Source organism: Sus scrofa, chromosome 1 (assembly GCF_000003025.6).
Source record: "Sus scrofa isolate TJ Tabasco breed Duroc chromosome 1, Sscrofa11.1, whole genome shotgun sequence".
Classification (NCBI taxonomy): Eukaryota; Metazoa; Chordata; class Mammalia; order Artiodactyla; family Suidae; genus Sus; species Sus scrofa.
Window position 1 is genome coordinate 11631473 of NC_010443.5, and position 19463 is coordinate 11650935.

At 43.1% G+C, this 19463-nt stretch overlaps 2 protein-coding genes and 1 long non-coding RNA gene across 21 annotated transcripts in view; 1 reads left to right on the forward strand and 2 right to left on the reverse strand.

Annotated features, from left to right (window-relative positions):
* The window catches only part of TFB1M (transcription factor B1, mitochondrial), an 84464-nt gene extending 65280 nt beyond the window's left edge, over nt 1-19184 (forward strand). The window contains exons 6-7 of one of the 2 annotated variants that reach the window (XM_021083526.1): nt 8374-8501; nt 16666-19184. In XM_021083526.1, coding sequence (XP_020939185.1) covers nt 8374-8501; nt 16666-16894 — 357 coding nt within the window. In that variant the 3' untranslated portion in view covers nt 16895-19184. 2 annotated transcript variants of the gene reach the window in all.
* Nucleotides 6763-16209, reverse strand: LOC106508808. Its single transcript, XR_001305872.2, has 2 exons — nt 14570-16209; nt 6763-7224 (listed from the first exon to the last, which is right to left on the reverse strand). It is a non-coding gene; the product is annotated as an uncharacterized LOC106508808 (long non-coding RNA).
* TIAM2 (T-cell lymphoma invasion and metastasis 2) overlaps nt 17034-19463 on the reverse strand; it is a 249364-nt gene continuing 246934 nt past the window's right edge. For all 18 annotated transcript variants that reach the window (XM_021071939.1, XM_021071937.1, XM_021071938.1 and 15 more), the window contains one exon: nt 17034-18143. In XM_021071939.1, the coding sequence (XP_020927598.1) occupies nt 17545-18143 (599 nt within the window). In that variant the 3' untranslated portion in view covers nt 17034-17544. The remainder of the gene's footprint in view (nt 18144-19463) is intronic.

Sequence of the window (19463 nt, forward strand, 5' to 3'; positions counted from 1 at the left end):
TTCCATTTGGTAGACCCTGGATCTTAAAAGCATTCTCGATTCCATATCCAACATCCATTCAATCAACAAATCCTTTGTTTCTCAACATCAAAATCAAGAATTTTGCCCCCTGTGAGCACCCAACTGCTTACTCTGGTTTAAGACCTCTGGAATGTAAACTTCACAAGGGCAAGGCTTTCCCTCTGTCTTGATCATTGCTGATTCTCCTGCACCGGGAATGGGGCCTGGCTTATAGTAGAGGTACAATACATGTTTGTTGAACAAATTCAGAGACTGATTTTGAGTATACAAAATAACAGTAATGTGATACTGTAATTATAATTTGGTCCTTTTTAAATGAGACCATCACTTCAAGGAATTTTGCAACTCTTTGGTTTTATAATCTTGATGTAATAATTATATCTACCATTTATAAACTTCTTATATGCTAAGTACTCTTTGAGGCACTGTGATATTTAATTCTTAAAATAAGCCTCTGAGATAATAGAAATCCTTATTTTACAGGGGAAAAAAACTAAGCTCCAGAGAAGTAATTTCACTAAGGTGCATAAAATGGAGTAGCAGGAAGGTAGGATTTAGGCTCAGAATATTGTAATTTTTAAAAGATTTTTATTATTTTTTATTATAGTTGATTTACAGTGTTCTGTCAATTTCTGCTGTGCAGCAAAGTGACCCAGTCATACATATATATACACACATTCTTTTTCTCACATTATCCTCCATCCTGTTCCATCACCCAAGTGACTAGATGTAGTTCCCTGTGCTAGACAGCAGGGTCTCATTGCTTATCTACAGAATATTGTGATTGTTTAAGCCCTTTATGTAGTCGTAGCACTGCCCTACCTCCATTTGGAACAGAATATATTTTCAAGTATCATCATAATGAGCCGTTTCTCTCTGGTAGTCTGGATTAAGCTGCAGAAGCAAGTGAGCTCCGACATCTCTGTAGTTTTACATGTAAACATTTGCTTCTCACTCAGGCCAAGTCCATGAGTGACTCTGACTGCAGTAGCTGGCCAGCTACGTAGCAGTCCATCTGTTTTCTTTCAGATTTTTTCATTTATCCGTTTTTCAGAAGAAATTATATGTGATTCCTGTAGTGTGTTTTTCTTGGTGATGATAATCTGAATATTCAGAGAAGCATCTCTTTTCTCTCAAACAATTGCTAACTTGAATATTTGAGAAATAATAGCAGTGATACCACACCTTTGATGGAGAAGTTCTCCAAACTTGTAGCTCATGGCTCTCTGCTCTTGGGAGCATCATCTGGCTTTAGTCAGGCCCCCAGCCTGCGGCCCAGCACTCCTACTCTCATTATGATGCCCAGTCTTTATGTTTAAAATGCCACCCGCTTAATTCCAGTGTAAAGGCGGGGTTCTGATTTGAAAACACAACAGTGTCTCTCATTTGCTTTCTCTTCAACCTTGAAAATAATGAAAGTTCAGAGTAAGAGTAAGATGGTTACCTGCTCCAGTCTCACACATTTGAAGTGATCGACTTAATCCTAAAATAGTGGGTTTCTTCTGACTCTGAAATGAACAGTATCAGCTCTGAGCACAATCAGTACATTATCTTGCTCCATCTTTATGGTCCTTTTAGCTTTATAGTAATGCTTTCGGCAGCCCTGAAGACTTTCTCTTTTAGAATTGGTAGTTTGCAGATCGGAGTGAGGACTGTGTTGAAAATGAAGGTAACTCTTCTCTGGTTGGTGTGTGTTCCTGGGTGTCTGGGGGGCCCTCCTGGCTCTGAGGACTCTGCAAGTCAAGAATGTGTTTGTGCGTATAAGTTACCCTGCTGTTTGCTCTAATATTTATCACTTTATTTTTGCAACATTATGTTACTCCTTCTTAAGTCTTCATGTCAGAGAATCTTGAGGATTTGTGTATGTTGTCTTCATAACATTATTTTAGAGTATTAAGACAGTCTTTGATTTTGTGGTGACACTTGTAAATCAATGTAGTTTTTTCAGCCTCAAATTATATAAATATGTGTTTGTTGTGGCCTTACCATTGCATTCTCTTGGCACATTATTTTGAAGAACAGGAGTGAGGTTTTTTTTTTAAAGAAAAAAAAAGTAGCATCATTTATTGGTAGTGTCTTGGGTTGTGGACTAAGCCCTGGCCCTTACCTCCCCCTCTTCCCTTCTTCCTGGACTTTGTCCTCCTTCGCTGGGACTCTGCCTCTCTGCCCAGCTGGGCCTTCTCCATCTCAGTCCCAGTCCACACTCTCTGGTCCTGGGTGGGTTCCTTTGGACTTCGTGATGTTGCCAAGTTAGCTTGCAGCAGTTGTAATCATTTCTCATTTATTTTTATATCTCTGGTTACATACATAGGAGGTTCCCCCAAATCTCCAGGAGTTAAACTAGTAAAAATCGGCATGAGAAGAGATCCAGTAGCTATGGAATTCACCTTTCAAAGAACAGAAAGTCTTTCGAGTCAGAAACAGGATGAGCAGGAAGACACGAACGCACTTAAACCCCCGCCAAAGGAGAGCTGGGCTGGGTGCCGAGAGCACAGGACTAGGAGAACCCTGTGCCAATGGGTGGTGAGGCTCAGGCTCGGTGCCTTCAGTCTGTGTACCGCCCCGCCCCGTACCCCTGCACTAGCTTCTCACCATGGTGGAGCTTTGCGCGTCAAGCAACGTTTATAGGAAGGGAATGTCCTGACTAGTCAGCTTGAGTGTATCTTTGGCAGTTATGACTCAGTAGGAATTAATGTCACATTTGCATCCAGATGCGTTTAAGTCTTTCATCATCATCATCATAGCAGCGGTTATTGAGTATCTTGTGAGTTGCTTAGATTGAAACCATCCCTAAGGAGCTGATTGATTCTGAGGTGCCGGAATTTCCCTGAACCCATGAAACAAAACTGGAGGTCAGGCCCTGGCAGGGAACTTCAGCGACGCGGGCACCTCCAAGTGCTTCCCGTCCACCAGTACCAAAGTCGTGGCTGTGGGGAAGGTCATGGTTTTAGAAAGGAGTGCTCCCTGTGGTCGTTGGACACCACCAGGGTAAGTATAACAGAAAATCCTAGTCCAGTGTTTGTTAGTGCTTGTCCCCCTTGTACTTTGTCTGGAATGAAGTGTTCACCTCCCTGAAATTGTTTCCTTTACTGGGACCAAGAGGTTGCAGCTACTAGCAGGGATGACTTACATATGTACACATACTAACACACAGTAGGCACGACTTAGGTACGCACACTAACGTGTATAATAACATTCACAGTAGGCACGACTTAACATACGCACACACACTAACATGTATAACATACGCGGTAAAAAGCACTCTCCCCCCAGCCCCCCCACACCTCTGGGGCTTGCTTCTTACAGGCGCTTGCACACAGGTGCGTGCTCTGAGAGGGGATGCTGTGACTATGTGAAATCTGTTCTGTTGGTGATTCCAGGGAGGAGAAGAAAGACGAGCCACTCGGACAGCCATAGGGGGCAAAGGTGTGGTAGGATATCTGCAGAAATATGTATTGTTTCAATAACAAACACAGACTGTAAACTTTAAAGAGCGAGCTATAGGTCCTAAGAGAGTGTCAGTCCTCGTTGAATACCTTGGTTTCGAATACCTGGGATGATATTAGAGTATTTGAGTCATGGGGTTGGTTTTTCTTTTTTCTCTTTTGTCTTTTTTAGGGCTGCACCCACGGCATATGGAGGTTCCCAGGCCTAGGGGTCAGATTAAAGCTGCAGCCACCGACCTGTGTCACAGCAACTCAGGATCCGAGCCACATCTGCAACCTATGCTGCAGCTCACACAATGCCGGATCCTTAACCCACTGAGCAAGGCCAGGGGTCAAACCTGAGTCCTCATGGATACTGGTGGGATTCTTAACCTGCTAAGCCACAACAGGAACTCCGAGTTAAAAGATTTTACAGTGGAAATTCTGTCCTTCAGTTGGGCTTGGGACAGGAATTATGGACATAAATTATGTTTTATTAACAGTTCTAGGAAATTTGGTCTATGTATTTGTAAGTGATTGGTTTTTCTACTAAATGTGTAATTATAATATCCTCGGCAGTGATGACTTGGACTGCTGCCCTGATCAGAGGATGTTGTAACCTGAGGGCCTGTGAGATGGACGTTAGCTCAGCATAGGCACTTGAGGAGTCAGTAGGAACCAGTAGGTAGAAGAACCACGCATCCCCCAGCGTGCTCACCCTACTCTGTCACTTCATCGGGCACTGAAGGTGACTCTCCCAGACTGTGGCCCCATGTTCCATCAAGTGGTGCTGACCACCGTGGAACCGCTGGACCCTTCCCATTCCCTCCAGCACAGGTCCGAGGTTACCACCTTGAACTCTGAATCCTTCTTGTATTGTCCTTGAAGTCGTCTCGAATATTCCCTGTAGTCATTCTTTTTTTCCCCATCATTCCTTCTCTTTCTCGGTTATGGTTATATTTGGGCTAAGTAAACTGTTAACTTCCTAATTGTTTTCCTCTCCACTGGCTTGTCCTTTAGTAGTTGTGAACGCTGTGGGCGGTGTTGAAGACCCCTTCTCAGATAATGGCCAGTACTGTTTTGTACCTTTTCATGTGGTAGTTATTTACTATTTGGCATATTACGATTATCTCAAAGTCAGAAACTGTGCGATCTTCTGCGTTCCCCACACCATGTTGAGTCAAGATCGGAGGTGGCAATAGCTAAGATTTAATAACTTCTTACCCTGGTTGTCTTATGAGTCCTAAGTGTTTTTCTGAGCTCATAACCCATCCTGTCCTAGGCACCCTAGCCTGGAAGATGGGACAGCTGCCTCTAGTCTCTGGTAAGGCTGCTGATACTAAGAAACATAACTTCAGCTTTGTGCAGCATTGACTTTCAAGTTCAAGTCACTATAAATCCTCTAATTTAAAATCTTAGTAGGTCATTTTGGTACACGGATGGACTTGAGTTTGGAAAGAGACTGGCAACATTCTTTTTTTTTTTTGTCTTTTTTTTTTTTTTATAGCCTCACCCACAGCATATGGAAGTTCCCAGACTAAGGGTCGAATCACAGTTAACAGCTGCCGGCCTACGCCACAGCCACGGCAACATGGGATCCGAGTCACATCTGTGACCTACACCAAAGCTCATGGTAACACCAGATCCTTAACCCACTGAGCGAGGCCAGGAGTCGAACTCACGTCCTCATGGATTCTAGTTGGGGTTGTTACCACAGAGCCACAACAGGAACTCCAAGACTAGCAACGTTTAAACTAGAATTTTTAAGTGCATCTGGTACCTATGTACTGATTTGTTTTTTGTAATCAAACCCTGTAGAAGACTTAAAACTCAAGGAAGGAAAAATAAGAGTTGTAAATTTTAAATAAGCATTCATTTTATAAGTAAAAAGCATTTTTGTATCTGTTACATAGTTACCAAGCAGCTTTCCTGTGGTTCTAGAGAAAACAGGCTCCATCATTAGGAATAATTCTGAGACCTGCTTTTGGAGGCAGGAGTAGAGACAAGGGTGGTACGGGTTTCCTGGAAAAGCCAGACGTGTGACTGGAAGAGCCTTTCTGACACTGAGTTTTATGAGTCCTCCATTAAATAGTATTTGATTGTGAGTGGAAATTTCATTTTAGCCAAAATATACTATTAGCCAACTTAACTGGGTATCAAAATTATATTCAAATTTTGCAAGTCAGCTGCTTCAGTTTATATGAGGTGCTGATGTGTTTATTTATTTTTATTTTATTTATTTATTTATTTATTTTGTCTTTTTGCCTTTTCCTGAGCTGCTCCCGCGGCATATGGAGGTTCCCAGGCTAGGGGTCGAATCGGAGCTATAGCTGCCAGCCTACACCAGAGCCACAGCAACGCAGGATCCGAGCCATGTCTGCAAACCACACCACAGCTCACAGCAACGCCAGATCCATAACCCACTGAGCAAGGCCAGGGATCGAACCCGCAACCTTATGGTTCCTAGTCGGATTCGTTAACCACTGTGCCATGACAGGAACTCCAGCATGAAGTGCTGCTATGTTTATACAGAGTTTTAAAACCTAGCGTTTACAAATATTAGACATTTCCTGTATTTGCAAACACCAGCCGAATCGCAAAGGAATATCAGGCAAATAAAGATGAGGCCAAGTTTTGCAAATCCGAGGATTCTGGAAGTGGCAGTTTCTGGAAGGAGAATGTGTCTGACTCTGGTTTTGTGCTGTTGGTCTTAATTGTGTTTGAATATTAAGAGTTTGGATAATATTTTATGAGTTTAGGTTCAGGGGGGTTTAATTTTACCTCATAATTTGCTAAAAGGTTATTTTCTCTGGAGACTGGCAGAATCCTATCAGAACTAACTTGGAGGGATTGGGTTGGCAGGGTTGAAGGAGCCGAGTCATGGAGGGTTGGCAGCATGAAAGGTTGGAACAGGAATGCCCGTGAGCAGAGATGCTGGGAAGGAGTGGGGTGAAGTCTAGAGAATGGCCTAGAACCTTCTCAGATCATCAGGAGGCAGGTGGGGATGGCCATTGACTGCAGTTCACTGTCTCAAATGTGGGCTGGCTTCGTTTCTCTCCCCACCCACAGACCTCCTCCTCTTTTTCCTTCTGTAGCAAGGCTCTCAGGTGAAGCATCTTTCTTCCTCCCGTCCACTCAGTCCCTGAGTCACCTCCCCAGGCCCTCAAGCTCTTCAGTGACTCTTTGTGTTGACCCCAGACTCGTTCCATGGTATTTGTGTGAAGGTCTGAGAAAAGCCCTAGCCTTTTAACCAAAGCATTTCGTTTCCTATGGGAAGAACTTGTTAGTAAACTTGGAGAGACATGTACAACACAGCTTGAAAATTACCAAATTTTAATAAGAACATTGAGATCGTCACTCTGTGCAGTGGAGTGACAACCAAAGGCGTATAATCGTCACTAAAATAGTCTGGAGGTTGATGGATATTTAAGGGAGCATTTTCAGGTGGAAAAGCCTCTCCATTGGCAGTTTTCAGTCTGCTGTTTAAAACAACCTCAGCGTTTGCCAGCCGTACTCTACATCCCCAGCGCGAACTCTTCTACTTCTAGTGACAGCCAGTAGGTGCAGCTGTGGCTAATCTGAAACCTGGGGACCTGATGACTGAGGAGGGGGAGGAGGTCTGATGGGGCAGCCCCACAGCAAGGCAGCTCAGGCCCTCAGGACAGAGTGCCAGCGCCTCTCGAAGCCCATCCAGGTTGCCTGAGGCGGGGCATGGCTCTGGTCTGACTTTTTCTTGTCCACGTAGCCTTATGTCATAGGCAAGTATTTTTCCTCCAACCTAAAAAGAAAAATAAAACAAAAACTTCCCCATCCTCATATTATTACATACAGGCCAATTTGGAGGAGTTTTGTAGCCACAAGGATCTTTAGAGGCATGGAATGTGATAACTAACCTCTGTGGAATTTTAAAATACAGAATTCCTTTTGAAAAGCAGTGGTACAACCCGCACTTCATAAAATTGCTGTACTTTCTTAGCCTTTGTAGAGTCTGTATGATGTTCTGAGTGGCAGAGTTAACAATAATCTCTTAGAGACGGAAGCTTTTGTGAATTACGACTAGAATCCTCATTTCCTAGACCCTCATCTCTGTCAGGCATTTGTGTGTGTGTGTTTAACTGCTTTGACCCCATTTCTCCCTTAGTCTTTACTGTCAATACTTTCCCATTGTTATTTTGAAAAATCCTCGTGAATTGCTGTGAGTCCCTATTTAGAACAGGGAAGAGTATAAATCTCTTATCAGAAAAGCCTGAAAAGTTCTATTTTTTGATAAAGAATCTCAACAGCTGGTAGTAGCTTAACACTCCAACAGTAATTTTTATGGGGGGTTTCCATTCAGTTTGGATCCTTCCTGTGACTCTTGGGGTGTTTAAAGCTGCTACCAGCAAGTCATGTGGCTGTGCAGATGACAGTCAGGAATTCAGTCCAGCTGATTCATCAGGGTCTGTGTCCAAACAAGTGGTGTCCTAATTGATTCCCTTTCTGGGGAGTTCAGCACCAGCTGGTCCCTGGGGGCCCCTCTGCCATGTCTCTCTGTTTTGAAGTCTAGCCTTACAGTCACAACTGTTGCAGCAGCTTATTTTTTATTCATTCGGAAGCTAAGTAAGATATTTTAAAGCCCTCTCTTATCTGCCTACTGACTTTAATGGTAATATTTGGATAGATTTTAAAAGGCCATTGTAACACTGCATTCTAAAATTAAGGGATCATCAAGCACAGGTCTGCTGGATGCCGTCATAGAACAGATGCAACCAGCTGTGATTTGCATCAGCTCAGATCAAGTGTAGCATCTTACAGGCCTAGAGAAGGGGAAACTGAAGTCTACATAAAAATTTGTGAAAACCATGCTGTTGATGACCTGTCCTGTGTCTTACGATGTTTAATCCGTTACACCGGGCAGTAAAATGGTGTCTGTTTTCTGACAATGAAGGTGGATGTGGGGGTGGTGCACTTTACCCCCCTGACTCAGCCCAAGATAGAGCAGCCGTTCAAGCTGGTGGAGAAAGTGGTTCAGAATGCATTTCAGTTCCGAAGGAAATACTGCTATCGAGGGCTTGGGTAAGAATGCTTTCTCTTCCTTTCTGTAGCACTCTATACAATTCTCAATCGCCATCAAAGATTAAGAACATTATTTTTATGATTCTTCACGCTGCCTGTAAATACTCCTCTTAGAACAGATCCATGACAATTTTTCCTCAGTGGCCGTCAAAGCAAAACCCTTGATTTAACTTCAGGTGCTTCTGAGAGGTTTTGTTTGGTTTGATCATGGGTACAAACTACAACTGACCTCACACAGTTTATAGTGACCCTGTACAGGGGTGGTCATGACTTTTCACCCTGGACTCAGACCATATGAACTGTTTTTACTCTCAACACTTTGGTCACAAAATGTGTTTTCTCCAACACCAGCACATTCTCTGGACACCACCTGGGTGTCCAACAATTTAATTCAAGTCTGATACTAACTACCTGGAGTTAGTACAGCCCCCTCAGCTTAAGGGTTCAGTGCCTCAAAACTGCCCCTGCTTGAGTCGCAAGTCCCAGGTTGCCACTTGTAATTGTGACTAACTGGTTATGCACGTTGGCAGTTTTCATGATCTTGTTCAATAATTGCTAGAATGGTTTACAGAAAAACTTTTGTATATCAATGTCAAGGGTGTAACTCAGGAACTGCCAAGTGGAAATGATGCAAAGAATGGGGGGCAGCGAGTGCACAGTTTCCATGTCCTGTATAGTTTTCTCACCTCCCAGCATCTCAGTGTGTTCACCAAACCAGAAGCTTTCCAAACCCCATCATTTGGTGGGTTTTATGGAGGTTCCCTTACCTAAGCATGATTGATTCCATCATTGGCCATTGGTGGTTGAGCTGTTTCCAGCCCTTCTTCCCTCCAGGTGTGGGGCTGAAAGGTACACCCTTCAGTCACACAATTGGTTCCCCTGGCAAGTGTTCTCTATCCTGAAGCTTTCTATTGGCCACCAAGGTCATCTCATTAGCACAAACTCAGGTATGGTTGAAAGGGACTTGTTATGAATAACAAAAGATGCTCCTGAGACAAGATGACAGAGTAGTAGGATGTCAAGCTCACTTCCTCCCACAAATACATCAAAAATACATCTACATGTGGAACAGTTCTCACAGAAATCTATTGAACACTGGCAGAAGAACTCAGGCTTATGAAAGAGCAAGAAGATCTCCTCGTAACTGGATAGGACAAAAGGAAAAAGGATTTGGGACAGGATCTGTACCCCTGGGATGGAGCTTTTAAAGAAGAAAGGTTCCTGTACTCTGGGAAGTCCCCTCACCAGCAGGGAGATCAGCCAGGAAAGAAGGGGAGCTTCAGAGCCTCAGAGGAAAGTGCAGCAGCCAGAACAGGGACAGACCTACACAGATGGTCATTGCCACTGCCCTACACTCCCCAGCCTGAGACATGAGTCCATTGGTGCAGGCAGAGGCTGGGTCCTGAAGCTCAGGCTTTGGAGATAAGACCTAGGGAGATAACTGGGGTTGGCTGTGCAGAAACAGCCTTAAGAGACTGAAGTCTGGTTTGACCACAGAGGGAATGAAGAAGCAGAGGAAACATTCCTAGTTAAAAGAGCAGGAGAATTTCCCTGAAAGAACAATTAAACAGACCTCTTTAGTGTAATAGATTTCAAAAAGGAGGTAATAAAAATACTGAAGGAACTAAGAAAGGCTGTTAACATAAATGCAGAGTACTCTAAAAAGGAACTAGAATACATGTTCTTTTTTTTTTTTTTTTTTCTTTGTCTTTTTGCCATTTCTTGGGCTGTTCCTGTGGCACATGGAGGTTCCCAGGCTAGGGGTCGAATCAGAGCTGTAGCCACTGGCCTATGCCAGAGCCATAGTAACATGGGATCCAAGCCGCGTCTGCAGCCTACACCACAGCTCACAGCCATGCCAGATTCATTAACCACTGTGCCACGACAGGAACTCCTAGAATACATGTTCTTTTCAAATGCACACAGAACATTCTCTAGACTTGACCACATATTAGGGCACAAAACAACCATCAGCAAATCTATGTGTATAGAAATTATCTCAAGGATCTTTTCTGACTGCAAAGGCATGAAACTAGAAGGCAACCACAGGAAAAGAAAGAAAAAAAAAAGGTTATGTGGAGACTAAACAACACACTACTAAAAAAACCAATAGATCAATGGTGAAACCAGAAGGGAAAAATGACAATAAAAACACAACCCTACAAAATCTGTGGGATACAGAAAAAGCACTTCTCAGAGGGCCATTCATAGCAATACAAGCCTTCCTCAAAACAAAAAACAAAAAACAAAAAAAAACCCAAAAAACTCAACCTACCCCACCACTTAAAACAATTAGAAAAAGAAGGACAAAACCTAAATTCAGCAGAAGGAAATAAAAATCAGAGAGGAAATAAAATATTTTTAAAAGAAAAATTTCTTTGAAAGGATAAAAAAGATTGACAAACTTCTGACCAGGCTCATCAAGAATAGAGAGAGAACCCAAATAAAATAAGAAATGGAAAGGAGACATAACAACCAACACTGCAGAAAAACAAAAAACCATAGGGAATACTATGAACAATTATATGCCAACAAATTTGGCAACCTAGAAGACATGGACAAGTTTCTAGAAACATAAAGCCCTCCAAAGATTGAATCAAGAAAAAAATAGATAAATCAAACAAACCAATCACTAGAAGTGAAATAGCATCTGTAATTTAAAAACTCCCTACAAACAAAAGTCCAGGCCAAGGTGGCTTCACAGGTGAGTTCTACCAGACGTACAAAGAACAACTTATACCAGTCCTTCTCAAATTCTTCCAAAAAGTTGAAGAGGAGGGGACACTCCCAGTGACATTCTACGAACCCACCATCATCCTGATACCAAAACCAGACAAGACACTACCAAAAAAGAAAATTACAGGCTGATGTCTTTGATGACTATAGATGTAAAAAAGTCTCAACAAAATATTAGCAAACCAAATCCAACAACACATAAAAAGATCACATACTGTGACCAAGTGGGATTCATTGCATCCCAAGGTCACAAGGATGGTTCAACATATACAAGTCAATCAGTGTGATACACCACATAAACAAAAATCAAAAAACCGTATGATCATTTCAATTGATGGAAAAAAAAGCACGTGACAAAATTGTATATCAATTCATGATAAAAACCTCTTACTAAAGTGCATATAGAGGGAACATAACATAATAAAAGCCATTTATGACAAACCTATAGACAGTATAATACTCAACAGAGAAAAGGTGAAAGCCTTCCCACTAAAATCCAGAACAAGGCAAGGATGCCACTCACCTCTTCTATGGTTGGAAGTCCTAGCTGTCAGCAATCAGACAAGAAGAAATAAGAAGTATCCAAATTGGGTGGAAAGAGGTAAAATTGTCATTGTATGCAGATGACATACTATATGTAGAAAACCCTAAAGACTCCACATGAAAACTACTAGAACTGTTAAATGCAGCAAAGTAGCAGGATACAAGATTAACATGCAGAAGTCGATTGCATTTCTTTATACTAACAATGAAATACCAAAAGGGAATGTAAAAAAAACCACAAATACCTCTTAAAATCGCACCCCCCAAGAAAATAAAATACAGCAAACCTGACCAAGGAGGTGAAAAACTTTAAAACATTAGTAAAGTTAAAGATGGAGTTCCCATCGTGGCGCAGTGGTTAACAAATCCAACGAGGAACCATGAGGTTGCGGGTTTGATCCCTGGCCTTTGCTCAGTGGGTTAAGGATCCGGTGTTGCTGTGAGCTGTGGTGTGGGTTGCAGATGCGACTCGGATCCCACGTTGCTGTGTGTGGTGTAGACCAGCGGCTACAGCTCTGATTGGACCCCTGACCTGGGAACCTCCATGTGCTGCGGGTGCGCCCTAGAAAAGACAAAAAGACAAAAAAAAGTTAAAGATGACTTAAATAAATGGAAAGATCCCTCATGCCTTTGGATTGAAAGAATTAATATTGTTAAAATGGCTACACTACCCAAAACAATCTACAAATTTAATGTAACCCCTGTCAAATTACCCATGACGTTTTTCACAGAACTAGAATGATCCTAAAATTACTATGGAACCATAAAAGACCCAGAATTGCCAAAGCAGTCCTGAAGAAAACGAACAAAGGAGGTGATTCTCAGACTTTAGACAACACTACAAAGCTATAGTGAGCAAGACAGTGTGGTATGGGCATAGAAACAGACACATGGATCAGTGGAACAGGATAGAGAGCCTAGAGCTAAAACATGCACTACAGTTAATTTATTTTTGACAGAAGAGTCAAGAACATAATGAAAAAGTCTTCAGCAAGTGGTACTGGGAAAACTGCACAGCTGCATGTAAATCAATGAAGTTAGAATACACCCTCTCACCATAAACAAAAATTTCAAGATGGCTTAAAGACATGATTCCATAAAACTCCTAGATGAGGTCATAGGCAAAACATTCTCCGCAAAAGTCATACCAATGTTTTCTTAGGTCAGTCTCCTAAGGCAACAAAAGTAAAAATAAATGAGACCTACTAAAACTTACCAAGCTTTTACAGCAGAGGAAACCATATACAAAATGGAGAGACAGGAGTTCCTGTTGTGGCACAGCAGAAACGAATCCATGAAGATGCGGATTTGATCCCTGGCCTTGCTCAGTTGGTCGGGGATCTAGTGTTGCCATGAGCTGTGGTGTAGGTCACAGACACAGCTGGGATACTGTGTTGCTGTGGCTGTGGTGTAGGCCGGCAGCTGTAGTTCCAATTCAGCCCCTAACCTGGGAACTACCATATACCACGGGTTCGGCCCTAAAAAGCATTAAAAGAAAATGAAAAGACAGTCTATGGCATGGGAGAAAATATTTGCAAACAACATGAAAAAGGCTCACCTTCCAAAATGTATAAACAGCTCATAAAACTCAACAACAGAAAGCCCAATTGAAAAAATGGGCAGAAGACCTAAATAGACATTTCTCTAAAGAATAAATACAAATGGTCAGTAGGCACATGAAAAAATGCTCAATATTGCTAACTAGAGAAATAAAAATCACAACTGCAACAAGGTATATATACACCACCTCATACCAGTCAGAATGGCCATCATTCAAAAATCTGCAAATAAACGCTGCAGAGGATGTGGAGAAAAGGGAACCCTCCTACACTGTTCGTGGTTGTGCCAACTTACATTTCTACTATGTAAAACAGTACGAAGTTTCAAAAACTAAGGATAGAGTTGGCATATGATTCAGCAGTCCCACTCCTGGGCCTATATCCAGACAAAACAATTAAAGAAGGTGTATGTACCCCTGCGTTCATAAGCATCACTATTCACAGTAGCCAAGACACAGAAACAACCTAAATGTCCACTGACAGATGAATGGATTAAGATGATGCAGTCTGTGTATACAGTGGAATACTACTCAGCTATTAAAAAGAAAATAATGCCATTTGCAGCAAAATAGATGCAACTAAAGATTATCTTACTAAGTGAAGTCAGAAGGAGAAAGACAAATACCACATACCATTTATGTGGAATCTAAAATATGATACAAATGAACCTAGCTACAAAACAGACTCACAGAGAACAGACCCGTGGTGGCCAAGGAGCGGAGGCTGAGGTTAGCAGATGTAAAAGCTACGATACATGGAGGGCTGAACAACAGGATCCTCCTGTACAGCACAGAGGACTAGGTTCAGGGTCCTGTGGTAAAACCATAATGGAAAAGAATTTTTTTTTTTTTTTGTCTTTTTTGGGCCACACCCACAGCATATGGAGGGTCACAGGCTAGGTATCTAATCAGAGCTGTAGCCGCCGGCCTACGCCACAGCCACAGCCATGTGGGATCCGAGGCACGTCTGCAACCTACACCACAGCTCATGGCAACGCCGGATCCTTAACCCACTGAGCAAGGCCAGGAAATGAACCCGAAACCTCATGGTTCCTAGTCAGATTTGTTAACCACTGCGCCATGATGGGAACTCCAGAAAAGAGCATTTTAAAAAAGAGTTTGTGTGTGTGTAGATATATCTGAATCCCCCTGCTGTACAGCAAAAATTAACACATTGTAAATCAACTGTACTTCAATTAGAGGGAAAAAAAAAAAAAGATGTTCCCATTACCCTCTCATTCAAGAAATTCCAAAGATCTTAAAAGCTCTGTGTCAGCAACCTGGGACGAAGACCAGATGTACATTTCCTTCCTTCACACTGCATGGGTTTTTAAAATGCTTTCTTTCCATCACATTGCTTGCTCTCTTGATTTGGAGGACACACTGAGAACTGGGAAGGAAATATAACTTCGGAGTGGCCAAGACGACGTTGCCAAGTGTCCACTGAGCACTTGTGCTTTACTTGATGGAGGGCTCCTGAGTTCTGCGCACCTGCCCAGTGAGAAACCCAGACAGGACCATTTAGGGTCTGCGTGCCTGATAGGCCCTGGAATCACTACAGAGACATTTTATATCCAGTGACAGCCAAGAAAATGTGTGACCAGGCCCAACTATAGGCTGTTCAAGAAGGCAGGAAAGTGTTCTTATTAATACAGTCAGTTTTAGCTGTTTAAATGGGTTCAGCTTTAGAGGCATACATTTCTCATTTTCTTAAAAGAGCTCCATTTTACCTCTCAATCTCGTTTTGAGAAGGGTCCCCTTTAGCCCATGAAATTCCTTTAGGCACAGCTAGACAGCCGTGACCTGGAAACCACCAGAATCCATAATGCGTGTTCCTGAGGATTTGGAATGACCAGAGGAAGCCTCAACTTGCCAAATGCTGGCTCTGGTTAGACGAGTGTTCACACTTCACCAGAGAGTTACTCCCTCTCTAGTTGGTGACAGGGATGTCACCAGCCATCTCGGTCCTAGTTACCTGGAGGCACGGCTCAGGTGTGCTGTGGCACCCCCACCTGGATGCACTCCTTGCCTAGTAGAACACAAGCTAGATTTCACCCAGGGGTGCCCCATACGGTTGTACAGGACAGCCCTTAGTCCTGGGCAGTGGGAGGGAATCATAGAAAGGACATCTGACTTGTGGAAATCCTGGAATTGGCCTGAGCTTAGGGTTGGCCCTTGGTGTTCCCAAGACAGCCCCCCAACTAAGTGATAGGCCCCATGTCACAGACGCAGTCTCCTGTGCACATATGGACTAAATATTGTGACCTGCTTGGACCTTTTGGCATTCTTCAGTCACACCACAAATCAGTCCCAGATCCTAGTTAGAAACTGTGATCAGACCTCTGCTGGCCATGAAACTGAGCTCAGGTCATAGACAACTCACCCGAAAAAGATGGGATGTGCAGTTCCTTGCTGAGAAGGACCCTCAGCCTCTAAGGAAAACTCAGTCTCCACTTGCCATGACAGCTTCCAAGCTCTCAGAGGCTGGAGAGAAAATAAAATCCAGGTGTAGCTTTGCAATATTTCATCACTACTCATTTTAAATCAGTGATCTGATTTAGTTAAATCCAGAATTTATATTTTGAATCAATTTTAAAGATGCTTCAATATCTTAAAGAGGCAAATAACTATTTTCATGTGAACTATTTTCTGATTTTACAAAAAAAAAAAAAAAAAGGTCATTCTTTTGGGATGAAGAGTTCCAAAGGCTGGTTAAGTTCAGATCAGAGAATCAAAACTGATAAGTCACATGGAAATAGCAACTTTTGAGAGTTCCCATTGTGGCTCATTGGTAACAAACCTGAGTAGTATCCATGAGGACACAGGTTCCATCCCTGGCCTTGCTCAGTGGGTTAAGCATCTGGTGTTGCTGTGAGCTGTGGTGTATGTCGCAGACACCTCAGATCTGGCGTGGCTGTGGCTGTAGTGTAGGCCGGGCAACTGCAGCTCCAATTCGACCACTAGTCTGGGAACTTCCATGTGTCTTGGTTATGGTCCTAAAAAAAAAAACTATTTTAAAATGTGAGGCACATCAAACTTAAGAATGAAACTGAGCATGTGATAAATTTACCTTAGAGATACACGTACTGATTTTCTGCAGGTCAGACCAGCTCTGCCTTCCGAGGTTTGCTCATGCCCACTGCCTGGCGGTGTAGCCAAAGTCCTCCCCCATTGGCGTGCAGCCCGCAGGACCCTGCAGAGGTGCCGCTTCCACTCCTAAAGGGGTCATTTGTCAGAACCGGGTTGTTTTCAAAGGAGGTAGAGGGAAGCTTCGTCTGTTTCAGAATTTAAGTGAAATTGTTTTGTTTTGTTTTCTCTTCCTTTCAGAATGTTATTCCCTGAAGCTCAGCGCATGGAACGCACTGGGAAACTGTTAGAGTCGGCGGACGTGGACCCTACTCTTCGACCCACCCAGCTCTCGGTCTCTCATTTCCAGAGCCTCTGTGACGTGTACCGGAAAATGTGTGATGAAGACCCACACCTCTTTGCTTACAACTTCAGAGAAGAACTCAGGCACACGTCAGAAAAGAGAGAGAGAGATGACGGGGAGAGTTAGACTGCAGCTGCTGCCCGAGGCCCCAGCAGCCTGCCGGGGCCCACGTGCAGTGGTGAGCTGCTCTGGGTGCTCACCCGCTGCGCTGCGACCTCTTTCCCTTGTACGGCTTGGTGAAGAGAATAAACGTCATCAAATGAGATACAGTACAAGCTTTCTTTTAATATACATACTGCATAGATATGACATGTTTAGTATAAACAGCATCTGTTACAACCTTACAAAAATGAAATATCTGCACAGGGTAACCCCTAACCCACATTAGAATAATTTAAATACGCTTTAAATAAAGCGAAATCTAACAGCTCAAAGAAAATGCCCAGAGAATTGGAAAAAAAAAGAGAGCTTTTAAAAGCTATTGATCACAACCTCCTACCTTTTTCCACATAAATTAATTAGAATTCAGTTTGATGTTTAGGATTCAAAGTCATTTTGATACCTGCTCAAAAGGGATATAAAGTAAAGTAAGTCATTTACAAATTCTGATCAGTTTAATCTAGTTTTCTGATCCACAATAAATTAAAATAACTTAAATCTTTACAGCTACTTGGGGGAAAATGTATACTGCACAGAACCCAATCATGAACAGTTTTTCTGCAATTTCCATTTCACCACCAGTTTAAAAGTGGCGCCATCTCTGGATTGGAACTGTACTAGGACTTGCCGTGGCTCTCTGTCTCGTAAAAACACTCCTCGTTGACCACCGATGTTAAGCTCTGGACGCTGAATTCTCGCTCGAGGACAGAGCTGAAGTCAAGGTTGGCACTTTCAGGTTGACTGTCCAGGGACTGGTGACGAGTCTGCGCCTTCAGCAGAGTTCCCCTGTCCCTCTTGGTGCTGTTGGCTTTCCGTTTGATGGCGCAGAAGTGCCCCCGGACCAGCTTGGGCTGCGGGCTGTCCTTGCTGGGCTGCTGCTCGGCCGGATGGGCGTCGGGGTCCTCGGAGATCCTCAGTCTCTGGAACTGAAGCTCGATGTCTTTGGTGGGGCTGCCCTGCCTCCGAGCCTGATGGTAGTCGTCCTCGTCGTCGCTCAGGATGTCGCTCTCCTTGATGAGGCTGTCAGAGAGGTCCGCCAGGCCGGCGTGGGGCTGTCTCTGGGCATCGTGTGGGCTCCCGGTCGGGGGGCAACCACTGCTCTGGGTGCCGCTGCTCAGGCTGCCCTCATCCGAGTCCAGCGAGCTGCTCTTGCCCGGCTCTCCGGGCCACTCGCTGCTGGAAGAATTCTTGAGCACTCTTAAGGACCTGGATGAAGCTGCAATGAGAAAAGCATGTTTCTCCTTAGGATAGAGGAACCGATTCCATCGTGTGTCATTTTCTCATTGGAGGTTATCAGATTTAACATCTTTTTGGGGGCGGGGGCAGTGGTGGCTGCACCCAGGGCATATGGGAGTTCCAAGGCTAGGGGTCAGATCAGAGCTGCAGCTGCCGGCCTACACCACAGCTCACGGCAATGGCAGATCCTTAACCCACTGAGCGAGGCCAGGGATCGAACCTGCATCCTCATGGATACTAGTCGGGTTTGTAACCTTCTGAGCCACAACGTGAATTCCCAGATTTAACATCTTAAAATTTTACCACCTCCCTTCAATTACCAACTATCCTAGGACTGGGGGAAGAAAAGGGAGATACCGAAAATAGGGACATTTTTTACTTATGTTTATTTGAAATTTTAAGTTGGGGAATTGGATTTTTTTTTTAATTTTTAAATTTTTCTGTCTTTTTGGGGCTGCACCCGCAACATATGGAGATTCCCAGGCTAGGGGTCCAATCTGAGCTGTAGCTGCTGGCCTACGCCAGAGCCATAGCAATGTGGGATCCAAGCCGCGTCTGCAACCTACACCACAGCTCACGGCAACACCAGATCCTTAACCAACTGAGTGAGGCCAGGGATCCAACCTGTGTCCTCATGGATGCTAGTTGGGTTCTCTGACTGCTGAGCCACGACAGGAAGGCTGAATTTGGCATTTTTAGATGACCAGAGTTTATTATTATTTAGAACAGTGAACTATATAACAAGGGCTAGGATTTTTTTTTTTTTTTTTTTTTTTTTTTTTTTTTTTTTTTTGCTAGTGGGTAAATTTAAAAGTTAGGTTTTTTTTTTTTTTTTTTTTTTTTTCTCCATTAAAGTACTTTGTAGTTTGAGAACTAAGATTACACCATATTTCTCTGCCTACCTTCTCACCTGTTTATTTCCCTTGCTGCCCAATTAAAAGTAGAAAGATGCTCTTTCTCTCATGAGAGCTGTCTCTGCTGGAATTTCTAGCCAACTTTGAGATTAAATATGAATATTCAATCGTGTGTTTAATTCCTTTCTCTTGGGTTGAAGGGATGGGGGGAGCTCAGATGTGTTTCTGCAGACAACAATTGTGTATTTTTGATGGCTGTAGGTTACTTTGCAAGTAGAGAAAAAAATGGAAAATACATAGTAAATTTGAAGAGGTCAAACTGTGACCGAAAGAGATACATTTTTGTAAGAGTAAAACTGAGATGAAAGAGATTCATAGAACAGCTTAACACAGAAAGAAGGTTCTAAACACTTAAGCTGAGATTTTTAAAACAGGAAGAACAGCAT